The 15,326-nt window shown below is 40.8% G+C and overlaps 2 protein-coding genes across 2 annotated transcripts in view; one reads left to right on the top strand and one right to left on the bottom strand.

Annotated features, from left to right (window-relative positions):
• The window catches only part of wrn (WRN RecQ like helicase), a 48,667-nt gene extending 42,728 nt beyond the window's left edge, over positions 1-5,939 (bottom strand). The window contains exon 1 of the mRNA XM_042302661.1: positions 5,611-5,939. The gene's annotated coding sequence lies outside the window, so the exon portion shown is untranslated. The remainder of the gene's footprint in view (positions 1-5,610) is intronic.
• Positions 5,940-10,736: 4,797 nt separating this feature from the next.
• purg (purine-rich element binding protein G) lies at positions 10,737-12,987 on the top strand. Its single transcript, XM_024404635.2, has one exon. The coding sequence runs from the start codon at positions 11,341-11,343 to the stop codon at positions 12,361-12,363; it is 1,023 nt and encodes a 340-aa protein (XP_024260403.1). The 5' UTR covers positions 10,737-11,340; the 3' UTR covers positions 12,364-12,987.
• Positions 12,988-15,326: the final 2,339 nt, after the last annotated feature.

Raw genomic sequence — 15,326 nt, 5'->3', positions numbered from 1 at the left:
GAACAGCCCTTAGCCATGGTATACAGGCCATATACCACACCCCATCGAGCCTTATTTCTTAATTATACAACGGGTGGGTCTAATTCTGAATTGTGATTGGTTAAAACCACATTCCAGCCAGCGTCTATTCCACAAGTTACCACCGGCTAAATCTATGACGTTAAAATGCCTATTTACTCTGTTCCATCTGACTGCGCAATCCACTGTCTCATCAGCCCAGCCAGGCAATTGCTAAACTTGATCTCCACTATAAAAAGCGTCGAGACATTATCTCACATTTCTTTTAGACTAACATTTAGTTTCCAACAGCGGAGATTTGTATAAACCTTGCTATCTGTCTCTGACATTTGCAAAATTGTTTCAATATTCAAATTAGATCTCCAGCTTTTCCCATAGTAATGAACGTGTCGGGGGTCGGGACGAGACAGACAGGCAGGCAGCTTTTCTCAGCCAGTCGACATCATTAATCAGCTGGCATCCTTTTTATGGATATATACAAAGAAATGTACATTTTAAAAAGGTCAAATGAAACTAAGTGCAGCTAGTTTGCAGTCTTTTTTCGCTCCTCTGAACAACAGTGTCCTGACAAGTGAGCACATTTTCTATCCCAGGCAAGATTGCCCATCTTCAGCTCATTGTTATGGATGTATCCAAATAAATGTCACTAGAAACAGCTAAAACAAATGCAAATGCCGCTACTTTGCTGTTATTCTGGCTGCACTCACTTTGATGTGACTGTAAGTTAGCCGCAGTTGGCTAGCTATCAAGCAAGGGATAAGAACATTAGGATAAGAACATTTAGCACGAACAAATGGGTCGCGTCTCTAGCAACCGAACTGATGGAATGAACGACCAGCCGGCTTGGGTAGCATCCCTAGATTTGTGTCGGGACTATATCTTGTGGAAGGAAGAAATATTATGAATAAATTAATCAAAATAACATTTCAACCAATATTTGAATATTTTGGTAACCCATTGTATAAAAGTCATAATGCCATCAAAGCCGATGTTTGGAGGATATAACAACACCTGTGCCAATATGTCCTCCAAACACCGGCTTCTCTGGCATTATCACTTAATAAGAAACTGTGTGGTTCGAGCCCTGAATGCTGATTGGCTGACAGCCGTGGTATATCAAAACGTATACTACGGGTATAACAAAACATTTACTTTTACTGCACTAATTACGTTCGGAGCCAGTTTATAATAGCAATAAGGCACCTCTGGGGTTTGTGGTATATGGCCAATATACCACGGCGATGGGATGTATCCAGGCACTCTGCGTTGCATTGTGAGCAACACTAAGGTAACCTGCCTAAATGATTACCGACCCGCATCACTCACATCTATAGCCATGAAATGCTTTGAAAGGATGGTCATGGCTCACATCAACACCATTATCTCAGAAACCCTAGACCCACTCCAATTTGCATACCACACCAACAGATCCACAGATGATGCAATCTCTATTGCACTCCACACTGCCCTTTCCCACCTGGACAAAAGGAACACCTATGTGAGAATGCTGTTCATTGACTACAGCTCAGTGTTCAACACCATAGTGCCCTCAAAGCTCATCACTAAGCTAAGGACCCTGGGACTAAACACCTCCCTCTGCAACTGGATCCTGGACTTCCTGACGGGCCGACCCCAGGTGGTAAGGTTAGGTAACAACACATCCGCCATGCTGGTCCTCAACACGGGGGCCCTTCTGGGGTGCGTGCTCAGTCCCCTCCTGTACTCCCTGTTCACTCATGACTACACGGCCAGGCACGACTCCAACACCATCATTAAGTTTGCTGATGACACAACAGCGGTAGGCCTGATCACTAACAACGATGAGACAGCCTATAGGGAGGAGGTCAGAGACCTGACCGTCTGGTGCAAGGACAACAACCTCTCCCTCAACGTGATCAAGACAAAGGAGATGATTGTGGACTACAGGAAAAGGATGACCGAGCACTCTCCCATTCCCATCGACAGGGCTGTAGTGGAGCAGGTTGAGAGCTTCAAGTTCCTTGGCGTCCACATCACCAACAAACTAACATGGTCCAAACACACCAAGACAGTTGTGAAGAGGGCATGACAAAACCCATTCCCCCTCAGAAGACTGAAAAGATTTGGCATGGGTCATCAGATCCTCAAAAGGTTTTACAGCTGTACCATCGAGAGCATCCTGACGTGTTGCATCACTGCCTGGTATGGCAACTGCTCGGCCAACGACCGCAAGGCATTGCAGAGGGTAGTGCATATGGCTCAGTACATCACCGGGGCCAAGCTGCCTGCCATCCAGGACCTCTATACCAGGCGGTGTCCGAAGAAGGCCCTAAAAATTGTCAAAGACTCCAGCCATCCTAGTCATAGACTGTTCTCTCTGCTACCTCACGGGAAGCGGTACCGGAGCGCCAAGTCTAAGTCCAAGAGGCTTCTAAACAGCTTCTACTCCCAAGCCATAAGACTCCTAAACCGCTAATCAAATAGCTACCCAGGCTATTTGCATTACCCCCTTCTATGCTGCTGCTACTCTCTGTTATTATCTATGCATAGTCACTTTAATAATGACATATTACCCCAATTACCTCGACACCGGTGCCCCCGCATATTGACTCTGTACCGGTACCCGCTGTATATAGCCCCACTATTGTTATTTACTGCTGCTCTTTAATTATTTGTTATTCTTATCTCTTACTTTTTTTTCCCCTTAACTGCATTGTTGGTTAAGGGCTTGTAACTAAGCATTTCACTGTAAATTAAATTTGATTTGACTAAGAACAGCCCTTAGCCGTGGTATATTGGCCATATACCACACACCCTCATTCCTTATTGCTTAATTATGCCATGGTATTGATGAATACTTTTTTCTGATTTGCTTGAAGGAAATTTTGTTATGTATCATTTCACTGTAATAGACAGTACATTTACATGGTAGAATTCAATGGCTAAAGTTCATTCTTACATGTTCTATGTTTGTGCTGCTATTGAAAGCGGAAGTCGAATTGAAAACATTATTGGCATTGTTGAATTATGTGGCTCAGTTGGTAGCGCATGGCACTTGCAAAACCAGCGGTGTATGTTTGATTCCCACAGGGACCATTACAACAAATATGAAAATATACAGTGCCAGTCAAATGTTTGGACACACCTACTCATTCCAGGGTTTTTCTTTATTTTTACTATTTTCTACATTGTAGATTAGATATGGGAAAAGAAAATACAAAGAACATTTTTTATTTTATTTTTGTTGTACCATTATCTTTGAAATGGAAGAGAATGGTCACACATTCAGCTAGGAAGCTGTTTACAGGGTGTCCACAAGAGGGCAACAGTGTATGCGCAAATTTTCACACTGATAACTTCAAGAATGAGCAAGCTACATGACATTTTTTACGTTCATTTATTTATTTTATTTAACCTTTATTTAATCAGGTAGGCTAGTTGAGAACAAGTTCTCATTTGCAACTGCGACCTGGCCAAGATAAAGTAAAGCAGTTCGACACATACAACAACACAGAGTTACACATGGAATAAACAAACATACAGTAGAAAGTCTATATACAGCATGTGCAAATGAGGTAGGATAAGGGAGGTAAGGCAATAAATAGGCCATGGTGGCAAAGTATCTACAATATAGCAATTAAACACTGGAATGGTAGCTGTGCAGAAGATGAATGTGCAAGTAGAGATACCGGGGTGCAAAGGAGCAAGATAAAAAATAAATAAATACAGTATGGGGATGAGGTAGTTGGATGGGCTAGTTACAGATGGGCTATGTACAGGTGCAGTGATCTGTGAGCTGCTCTGACAGCTGGTGCTTAAAGCTAGTGAGAGAGATATGAGTCTCCAGCATTTAGGATGAAGTCACCCAGGTGTTCTTCACGATTTTCCCAAATGTACCCAAGTGGCCGAATTGGTAAATTGATACATTTTCAAGAACATAATTATAGAAAACATACAAAAATGCTATGCTAATAAAAAATACAAGTTTACACACTCCCAGGAATTTCATACATGATGGATCATTAGCTTCCCTACATAAAATGTACTAACACGAGACGCGACAAGAATGCTGATCCAATGTCTCCAAACACAGTAGTGAAATATTTACGGGCCAAGTTAGCAGCCAACACTGATTTAATGTCATAATTGAACACACCACAAACCACACAAAAAGTAAAAATATATATATATAAATAAATAAATGTACACACTATTTACAATGACACTATTTAGAACACCCTCTACACAAGATTGTGCTACTGGTCCCAAGTCTCTTTCTGCTGTAAAGCATTTACCATCCTCTTCTTGTAGGATGGCTGGGTATTCACACCTCTAGATGGCCGAGCGGGGGTTTGTTGTGGAGCCAGAGAGAGCAGCAGTCAGACTAAGTGGGGGATGAAGGACTTGAATGTGGTCTCTTTGAAGTCAGTCAGAATATATTTATTTTTTTAATCGGTAAGAACTCAAGTTTATTACTTATTTTATTGAACCTCCTATTTTAGCAATAAATCAAATAAACAACATCACATCTATTATATAGAGTGGAGAACACTGTGGTGAAGTGTGTGTACCAATTTCTTTTTAAATTAACTTTAGGCAAGTCAGTACAAATTCTTATTTACAATGACGGCCTACCGGGGAACAGTGGGTTAACTCCCTTGTTCGGGAGCAGAACGACAGATTTTTACGTTGTCAGCTCGGGGATTCGATCCAGCAACCTTTCAGTAACTAACCTCTAGGCTACCTGCAGACCCATTAAATGACACCAATAAGAAGACACTTCCTTGGCCCAAGAAACACGAGCAATGGACATTAGACAGGTGTAAATCTGTCATTTTTGTTCCAGACGCAGAGTAGGTGAACGGATGATCTCCGCATGTGTGGTTCCCACCAAGAAGCATGGAGGAGGATTTGTGATGGTGTAGGGGTGCTTTGGGATGAGTTGGGTTGAGTTGGGCCACAGAGTGAAGGAAAAGCAGCCAACAAGTGCTCAGCATATGTGGGAACTCCTTCAACACTGTTGGAAAAGCATTCCAGGTGAAGTTGGTTAAGAGAATGCCAAGAGTGTGCAAAGCTGTCGTCAAAGCAAAGGGTGGCTACTTTGTTTAACACTTTTTTTTAGTTACTACATGATTCCATATGTGTTTTTTTTTTTTTTAAAGTATAGTTTTATTCTACAATGTAGAAAACAGTAAAAATAAAGAAAAACCCTTGAATGAGTAGGTGTGTCCAAACTTTTGACTGGCGCTGTATTCACTCACTACTGCGAGTCGCTCTGGATAAGAGCATCTGCTAAATATAAAATGGATTCGATTTGTCATAATGGCAAGTTAGTACTGATTGTTTTGTTAGATAAACTAGCAAGTCTGTTTGTTTGGTTACCACGGAAACTACTCCAGCTATCTAGTAAACGTGCTAGCTACTTCAGTGGATGCAGAACACATTTCTACCAGTAAATCAATACATTTCATGCGGCAAATATGTTAAATTATAGCCATGGCATAAATAATCAACCCGGGGCTCTATGCGTTCGCTAGAAAATAATGCAACTCTATGGATTGTGTGTTCCATGACGCGCATTTTCCATAGAACACGTCGTTGATTATCTCTTACCTATTTTATCATCTGTTCGAAACCAGTTGCGTTGTTGAATTCAGAATGTTCTTTTTTTAAAGTCGCGGGGAAAAACGGGATGGAACATTTTGCATATAACGCGTTTAAACATCACTTTATTCCGGTAGCCATTACGATATTTTCTCAATCAATGATCATGTTTGTCCCTGATTCACGTAAAAAAAAAAAATTGGTAGGCCTTTATATGTTGCAGCATCTATATCGATGGTGACGGCTAACGTTATTGCAGCTATTCTATCCTACTTTATAAAGGCAGTTATTTGCAGTAAATTCACTTGTTCATCTCAAACTAGGTTGTCTGTCGCTTTATCTGTGGGATTTCGCCGCTGGAGAGGAAGGGAGAGTTGGATGCCCAGTAAGCAAAATAACGTCTAAAATACGTATTTTCCAGACGTTGAAGTTAGGTTCATTTTAGGTTCTGAATGAAAGGAGCACAAGTTCTACAGCTGCACCATTGAGAGCATCTTGACTGGCTGCGTCACTGTTTGGCATGGCAACGGCTTGGAATCTGACCGTAAGGTGCTACAGAGGGAAGTGTGTGTGGCCCAGTACATCACTGGGACCAAGCTCCCTGCCATCTAGAACCTCTATAGCAGGTGGTGTCAAAGACTCCAGCCACCCAAGTCATATACTGTTCTCTCTGCTACCGCACAGCAAGCAGGACCAATAGGCTCCTGAACAGCTTCTACCCCCAAGCCATAAATCTGCTTACATTTAATCAAATGGCTAACGCATTATTTGCATTGAACCCCCTTTTTTTTTTTTTTTTTTTTACATTTTTTTTTTACATATATATATATATATATATATATATATATATATATATATACAGTACAGTACCAGTCAAAAGTTTGGACACACCTACTCATTCCAGGGTTTTTCTTTATTTTTACTATTTTCTACATTGTAGAATAATAGTGAATACATCATAACTATGAAATAGTGTTTTGACAAGGTTGTATACAGAGATAGCCCTATTTGGTAAAAGACCAAGTCCATATTATGGCAAGAACAGCTCAAATAAGCAAAGAGAAACGACAGTCCATCATTACTTTAAGACATGAAGGTCAGTCAATCAGTCAAGAACTTTTAACATTTCTTCAAGCGGGTCACAAAAACATCAAGCGCTATGATGAAACTGGCTCTCATGAGGACTTCCACAGGAAAGGAGGATGCAGAGATACTTCTTCTGCAGGGGATACGTTTATTAGAGTTACCAGCCTCAGAAATTGCAGATCAAATAAATGCTTCACAGAGTTCAAGTAACAGACACATCTCAACATCAACTGTTCAGAGGAGACTGCGTGAATCAGGCCTTCATGGTCGAATTGCCGCAAAGAAACCACTACTAAAGGACACTAGTAAGAAGACGACTTGCTTGGGCCAAGAAACACGAGCAATGGACATTAGACCGGTGGGAATCTGTCTTTTGATCTGATCAGTCAAAATTTGAGATTTATGGTACAACTGCCGTGTCTTTGTGAGACGCAGAGTAGGTGAACTGATGATCTCCACATGTGTGGTTCCCACCGTGAAGCATGGAGGAGGAGGTGTGTGGGTGCTTTGCTAGTGACACTGTCAGTGTTTTATTTAGAATTCAAGGTGCCCTTGACCAGCATGACTACCACAGCATTCTGCAGCGATACGCCATCCCATCTGGTTTGCGCTTAGTCCCACTATCATTTGTTTTTCAAAACGACAAAGACCCAACACAACTCCAGGCTGTGTAAGGACTATTTGACCAAGAAGGAGAGTGATGGAGTGCTGCATGAGATGATCTGGCCTCCACAATCACCCAATGTCAACCCAATTGAGATGTTTTCAATCAATCAAATACACGTGTTTAACAGATGTTATTGCTGGTGTAGCAAAATGCTTGTGTTTCTAGCTCCAACAGTGCAATAATATCTAACAAGTAATATTTAACAATACACACAATCTAAAGTAAAGGAATGTAATTAAGACTACATGAATATTTGGATGAGCAATGTCAGAGAGGCATAGACTAAGACAAAGTAGAATAGGATAGAATACAGTATATGCATATGAGTAATGCAAAATATGGCAACATTATTAAAGTGACTAGTGTTCCATTACTAAAGTGGCCAGTGATTTCAAGTCTATGTATATAGGGCAGCAGCCTCTAATGGCTCTGATAGTCTGATGGCCTTGAGATAGAAGCTGTTTTTCAGTTTCTCGGTCCCAGCTTTGATGCACCTGTACTGACCTCGCTTTCTGGATGATAGCGGGGTGAACAGGCAGTGGCTCGGGTGGTTGTTGTCCTTGATGATCTTTGAGGCTTTCCTGTGACATTTGGTGCTGTATGTGTACTGGAGGGCAGTCTGTTTGCCGGTGATGCGTTGGGCAGACTGCACCACCCTCTGGAGAGCCCTGCGGTTGCGGGAGGTGCAGTTGCCATACCAGGCGGTGATACAGCCCGACAGGATGTTTTCAATTATACATCTGTAAAGGTTTGTGAGGGTTTTAAGTGCCAAGACCAATTTCTTCTGCCTCCTGAGGTTGAAGAGGGGCTTTTGTTCCTTCTTCACCACACTGTCTGTGTGGGTGGATCATTTCAGTTTGTCAGTAATGTGTATGCCGACGAACTTGAAGCTTTCCACCTTTTCCACTGCTGTCCCGTTGATGTGGATGGGGGGGGTGCTCCCTCTGCTGTTTCCTGAAGGTTTGGGTTGAGTTGGACTGCAGGGTGAAGGAAAAGCAGCCAACAAGTGCTCAGCATATGCTGGGATCTGCTCCAAGACTATTGGAAAAGCTTTCCAGGTGGAGCTGGTTGACGGAATGCAAAGAGCGTGCAAAGCTTTCATCAAGGCAAAGGGTGGCTACTTTGAAGAATCTAAAATATATTTTTACTTGTTTAACACTGTTTTTGGTTACTACATGATTCCATATGTGTTATTTCATTGTTCTGATGTATTCACTATTACTCTACAATGTAGGGGGAAAAATTCAATAAAGAAAAACCCTTGAATGAGTAGATGTGTCCATACTTTTGACTGGTACTTTTTATTAGATATTACTGCAATGTCTGAACTAGACGCACAAGGATTTCGCTACACTCGCATTAACATCTGTTAACCATGTGTATGTGAACAATAACATTTGATTAGATTTTGATTTTTACTATATATATATATATATATATATATATACATATATAAGACCAGCATCCCTAGAAGGCCAGCATCCCAGAGTCGCCTCTTCACTGTTGACTATAGAGATAGGTGTTTTGCGGGTACTATTTAATGAAGCTGGACAGTTTTATTGCTTCTTTAATTAGCACAACAGTTTTCAGCTGTGAAAATAATTGCAAAAGGGTTTTCTAATCACCAATAAGCCTTTTAAAATGATAAAACTTGGATTAGCTAACACAACGTGCCATTGGAACACAGGAGTGATGGTTGCTGATAATGGGCCTCTGTGCGCCTATGTAGATATTTCATTAAAAATCAGCTGTTTCCAGCTACAATAGTCATTTACAACATGAACAATGTCTACACTGTATTTCTGATCAATTTGATGTTATTTTAATGGACAAAAAATGTGCTTTTCTTTCAAAAACAAGGACATTTCTAAGTGACCCAAAACTTTTGAATGCTAGTGAATGTGTGTGTATATATATGTTTACATACCCTACATTACTCATCTCATATGTATATGTATATACTGTACTCTATATCATCTACTGCATCTTTATATAATACATGTATCACTAGCCACTTTAAACTATGTCACTTTGTTTACATACCCTACATTAGTCATCTCATATGTATATACTGTACTCCATACCATCTACTGCATCTTGCCTATGCCATTCTGTACCATCACTCATTCATATATCTTTATGTACATATTCTTTATCCCTTTACACTTGTGTGTATAAGGTAGTAGTTTTGGAATTGTTAGATTACTCGTTGGTTATTACTGCATTGTCGGAACTAGAAGCACAAGCATTTCGCTACACTCGCATAAACATCTGCTAACCATGTGTATGTGACAAATACATTTTTTATTTATTTATTGCACAGACTCTTCCACTGGCTCTATTCACACTCACTGGACACTACCCACACATTTACACATACTACACTGACACTCCAACACACACACACACACACACACACACACACGCATATTGACGCAACACATACACTCACACATAGACACACTTTCACACTCTTCACATCAAATCAAATCAAATTTTATTTGTCACATACACATGGTTAGCAGATGTTAATGCGAGTGTAGCGAAATGCTTGTCACATATGCTGCTGCTACTGTTTATGATCTACCCTGATTGTCTAGTCACTTTTACCCCTACCAACATGTACTGCACATATAATGTAGATTACCTCAACTACCTCGTACCCCTGCACATTGACTCGGTACTGGTAGTCCTTGTATATAGCCTTGTTATTGTCATTTTATTGTGTTACTATTTCCTTTTTTTAAATTTTGCAAATGTTTCATATTTTTAAATTCTGCATTGTTGGGAAATGGCTGATAAGTATTGCACTGTAAAGTCTACACCTGTTGTATTCAGAGCATGTGACAAATAACATTTTGATTTGATTGGAAAATGTGTATTTTCCAGATGTTGAAATCAGGTTAATTTTCTGCTCTGAATGAAAGTTGAAAAGACATCATTTACAGATGTTGAAAATAAGTGTCTACTGAATTACCAAAATGTAAATGTAAAAATAATCACTTGCAAAACATGCTTGATATTATTCTAATGAGCTCCGCCCTCAAACAAGTTCATATTTGATCAGTCAGGACCAAACCAAAGCTGAACTAATCATAGATGTCTAGGATGTTTCACAAGTTTGAACAGCACAGTACAATACGCCACAGTTCAGCACAGTAGAGAATGGTACAGGACAGTAGTTTTATTCAGTAGAGTACAGTTTAGTTCAGTAGAGTACAGTTTAGTTCAGTAGAGTACATTAGAGTAAAGTAGTGTACAATACAGTACATTATACTGTACTGTACCATACTCTACTTTTCTTTGGTTCAGATTTGGTCGAGTCACTAATCATAGATGTCCATGTTTGGGCCAAATCAAGGCCGTTCACGACTGAACCAAATCTGAACCAATTATAGGACGTCTAGGTGTGGGCCAAATGTGGTCCGGACGTTGAAATCAAGGCCGGTCCTGACCTCACCAGAAACCTCACCAAAAAAATACACAAAAAAATGGCTGATCCGGACAGGACCAAAAAAAGACGTCCAACAGACGTTGGCGTTGGTCGGTGCTTGGTGGGTGGGTTCATTGGGCTCATCAAGCCGCTGCTACGGAAGCAAGAGACCCTGGATTGGACGATTTCTCCTTTCATTTCAGTAGGCTAGCAGCTTTCATAGCCTCTTAGCAGACGGGGGAGAAGTGTCAGATGCAGGGAAAGGGGTAGCTAGGTAACCCGGCTTGCCAAGGTTTACGATGGAAACGGCACCAAACGTTACGCTTGACCTTTAATCAGGACACAGAAACTCGATCTGCTGACGATTCCTGCCTAATATCTGCCATTTTTACGTCATTCGAGGCATTTTTCAAACGTGTTAGGCTACTATAGCCACAAGCTGGCAGGCTAGCTAGCTAAATTAATATGCTTAACGTTACCTGAACGACAGCATGTTGGCTATTAATGGATAAGCAAATTTTCGTGTGCTAACTGTGGTGGAAACGAAATAATTATGGCTGATACATGTTCAAGAGGGATGGAAAGAGGCAGAGGAAGGATTACATCAGATTCTATGACGAGAGGCGCATATCCTCAACAGTATGTTCACCCTGGCACACAGCAGCAGGGCATAGACATTCAGGAGCTTGCCTCTAAACGTGTCGATATCCAGAAGAAACGGTTTTATTTGGACGTAAAACAAAGTGCAAGGGGCAGATTCCTAAAAATTGCAGAGGTTTGGATTGGAAGAGGCCGCCATGATAACATCAGGAAGAGCAAATTAACGCTGTCCATGTCAATGGCACCCGATCTACGATATTGCCTGGGGGACTTCATCGATTATTACGCTCACATTGGGTTGCGAGGTGGCCTGGTACCACGGCCAGAAGAGCAGAGCAATGGCCAGGGCCGCCCCCAAGATTCCCGCAGAAGACAGCAAGATCACCACCACGCAGCATCAGTATCTCCCACCGGCTCTGCGGTGTCGGAGGAGCATACTCATCGCGTCCTGAAGAGTGAATTCATTGAGAGAGACAATAGAAAGTACTATCTGGATCTGAAAGAGAACCAGCGAGGCAGGTTCCTCCGCATCAGACAGACTGTCAGCAGAGGACATGGCACCATGGGTTACTACGGCCAGGGCATCGAGCAGACCATAGTGTTGCCGGCTCAAGGGCTAATCGAATTCAGAGATGCACTGTCGCAGCTTATTGAAGACTACGGCGATGGTGATGCCACGGATGAGCGTGGAAGAGGCAATAGGAACCACGAAGAATCCCCCGAGCTTCCCGAGGCAGAATCCTTTCGAGTGGACAATAAGAGGTTTTATTTCGACGTTGGTTCCAACCGCTACGGTGTGTTTTTGAAGATTAGCGAGGTACGACAGCCATACAGGAACACCATAACAGTCCCCATGAAAGCCTGGGCCAGATTTGGAGAGAATTTCATCAGGTATGAGGGAGAAATGCGGCGAATTTTCACCTGTCACGAGAAGAGGACAGAGACTCGCGAGGACGGTGAAGACCAAGAGGATTGACAATGGCATACTGTGGTTGTTAGAGGTTTCTAGTGATGGTGGGTTAAAACGGAAAAGGGAAAAGGTAAACGTGACAATATCCTAGTTTATAAGAAAAAGTATTCTCAATGTACCTCTATAATACTGTACTGTATGACTATTGTCAACTAGCACTTTTACATTTTTTCATGGTTATTGTGTTTCATTCGTATATTTAGATTATGGCATCCGTTTTGAAATCGGTGCAGGAGGACGGTTTGCCTATTCTTGCACAATGAAAACTAATATACAAAATGCTAGATGATAATATAGCTAGGTCATTTATATGAAGCGTAGAAAAATGTTTCGTTGTGGTCGACTGTTCATTTCAAGAATTGCAGTGTGTGTGTGAATGTACGTGCGTGTGCGCATGTGCTTGTTTGAGTGAAGAAGAAAAAAGGTGAGCCCCATATACCTCAGGGTGAGACATGATAGTGTACAACTTCCGGTATCCCACCAGCATTGGCAGTGGGGTGTATTGTAAGATTTACAGCTGAAGGCTAGACATGATATTGTTGTTTAAACATCAACAATCATTTGCTCTGTGTAGTTAGTATTTAATGATTGAGGATTTAATCTTAGTATAGAATAAACAAGGATGAAGGATTTGGGGTATTGTTATCCGTGTGGTTTGTGCACTAACCAAATAATATGATAATAATAATAGTACTTGATAGAAATGCACACTACCACTAGCCTGAACTCCAGAACCTGTTTTGCTAACATTCCACTCCATGTACTCTGTGTCATGCCAAACATGACATGACATAGCAAAGAGTGGAATAATAACTCAAACAGACTGTTACCCATGCTACACTACTATGAGAATATGTATCTTTAAACAATGTCTGTCTGCAAAATAACCATCTAATGCCTGTATGAAAGATATGATTCATGGGCTTAGATATGATATACAAAGTGGGAGATGTCAATCAAGAAACTGTTGATTAGCAGTGATGCTGTAATTTCTTAGTTATAACGGTAGTGTTACATCATCTCATATACATTCACACACAGCTTTGACAGAAAGATAGGCTATTATTCATGCAATCTACTTTTTATCGCACCACCGAGCACAGTAGATGTTCATTCCATGTTTTTGGGATGCATCCCAGATGGCACCCTATTCCCTGTATAGTGCCCTACTTTTGACCAGGGCCCATAGGGAGCTGGTCAAACCGTAGTGCACTATAAAGGGAAAACTGTGTCAGTTGGAACGGAGTCTTGGTGTAGCCTTAAAACTGCTCATGTTCCAGAATTTCAGTAAAAATTCTGATGCCTTCACAAATCTTGCAATGATACTTGAAACATTGAGATCAAGCCCATGCAGCTATCAATACACCCCAGATACCCTTACTACTAACAGGTGCGACTTAGTCTGTGTGTCCCCAAAATTATCATTATCACATTGTGTATTTTAAAAGTTATTTAATGCATTTGACTGTCATTTATTAACATATTAACAAATTAATTTTAAGTGAAAACAAAATTTCTCACTTGGATTTTTTGATGATCTGCTATACAATATTTTTAGTGTCAGGAGCTTTTCTCAGCATGACTTAACACAGGCAACAAAGCCTATATCAATAAAGATTATCTATGTGTTAATTAAGCAATAAGGCACGAGGGGGTGTGGTATATGGCAAATATACCATGGCTAAGGGCTGTTCTTAGGCACGACGGATCGCAGAGTGCCTGGACACAGCCCATAGCCATGGTATATTGGCCATATACCACAAAACCCCGAGGTGCCTTATTGCTATTATAAACTGGTTACCAACTTAATTAGAGCAGTAAAAATAAATGTTCTGTCATACCCGTAGTATACGGTCTGATATACCATGGCTGTCAGCCAATCAGCATTCAGGGCTCGAACCACCCAGTTTATAATGAGTTAGGCAGCAGACAGTTTATCCCTTGTCACAGGTACCTCGGAGATCTTTAAATGACAGGTGATATTCTGTCTTCCTCCACATCTAAATTGTTTCCACATTTTAGACCTCTGGAGCTTTTATTATACATTTTTTTTACTAGGTCTGGGAATTGCCAGGGACCTCACGATATTATCACAATACATAGGTGCCGATACGATATGTATTGTGATTCTCACGATTCTATATGTATTGCGATTCGATATTGCGATTTGATGTTCCAAATGTATTGCTCACCATAGGTCTGCTGCAGAGAGACAAGAGAGTGTCATGAGTAAACAAGTTTTGATCAGTCAGGGTAATAAAATGGCTGAAAACAGGTTGGCTCAGTATTTAAGAAGATGGAGAACAAGCTATAGGAGGAAAGATACCAGAGTTTTGGCGCAGGTACAGCCAACTAGTGCTATCTACAGTAGCAAAAAATATCTATAATATTGTCAAAAAATAATATTGCGATATGTAACTCGATTTTTTAAAATGTTTTATTATTATTATTATTTTTAATCCATTAATAATTTTCACCATTTAGGGTCTGTGTCCACGAAACCGCTCCATAGACTTAATGCCAGATATGGTAATGGGGCTGATATGGTCAGTGATATGATATATCATATGCTGATGACCTAGCTAATCCACATAGGATACACCTCATTGGTCTGAACACCTCTTCACATGTCTGCTAGACAAATGATCTTGCAGTACTCGCAAGGGCTTAACAATTGTTTGTACTAGTTGTAACCAACATTCTGTGCTGAAACTCCTATTTTACATTTCCCTTGCATCTGGTGATAAAGGATGTATGAAATAGGCGTTCATATTTCTTCATTGTTTTCCTTTTGGCTGCAACTCCCTAGCAACTACGCCCCATTGCACAGAGTCTATAAAACAGTGGTTCTTCTGCAGAGCTTAAATGGACAAATGTAATTTTCTTTACATTTTGTCCCGCATGGAAGATCCATTGGAGAGAACAACCTAATAGAAATTGTCAGAATGCATCATGCTACTGTCGCATAA

Source organism: Oncorhynchus tshawytscha, linkage group LG20 (genome assembly GCF_018296145.1).
Source record: "Oncorhynchus tshawytscha isolate Ot180627B linkage group LG20, Otsh_v2.0, whole genome shotgun sequence".
Lineage (NCBI taxonomy): Eukaryota > Metazoa > Chordata > Actinopteri > Salmoniformes > Salmonidae > Oncorhynchus > Oncorhynchus tshawytscha.
The sequence above is the reverse complement of the archived record's forward strand: the minus strand, read 5'-3'. Positions and strand labels throughout refer to the sequence as shown.

Excerpts from the sequence above, each read along its gene's own strand:
- purg (XM_024404635.2), top strand. The coding sequence starts at position 11,341 with ATGGCTGATACATGTTCAAGAGGGATGGAAAGAGGCAGAGGAAGGATT.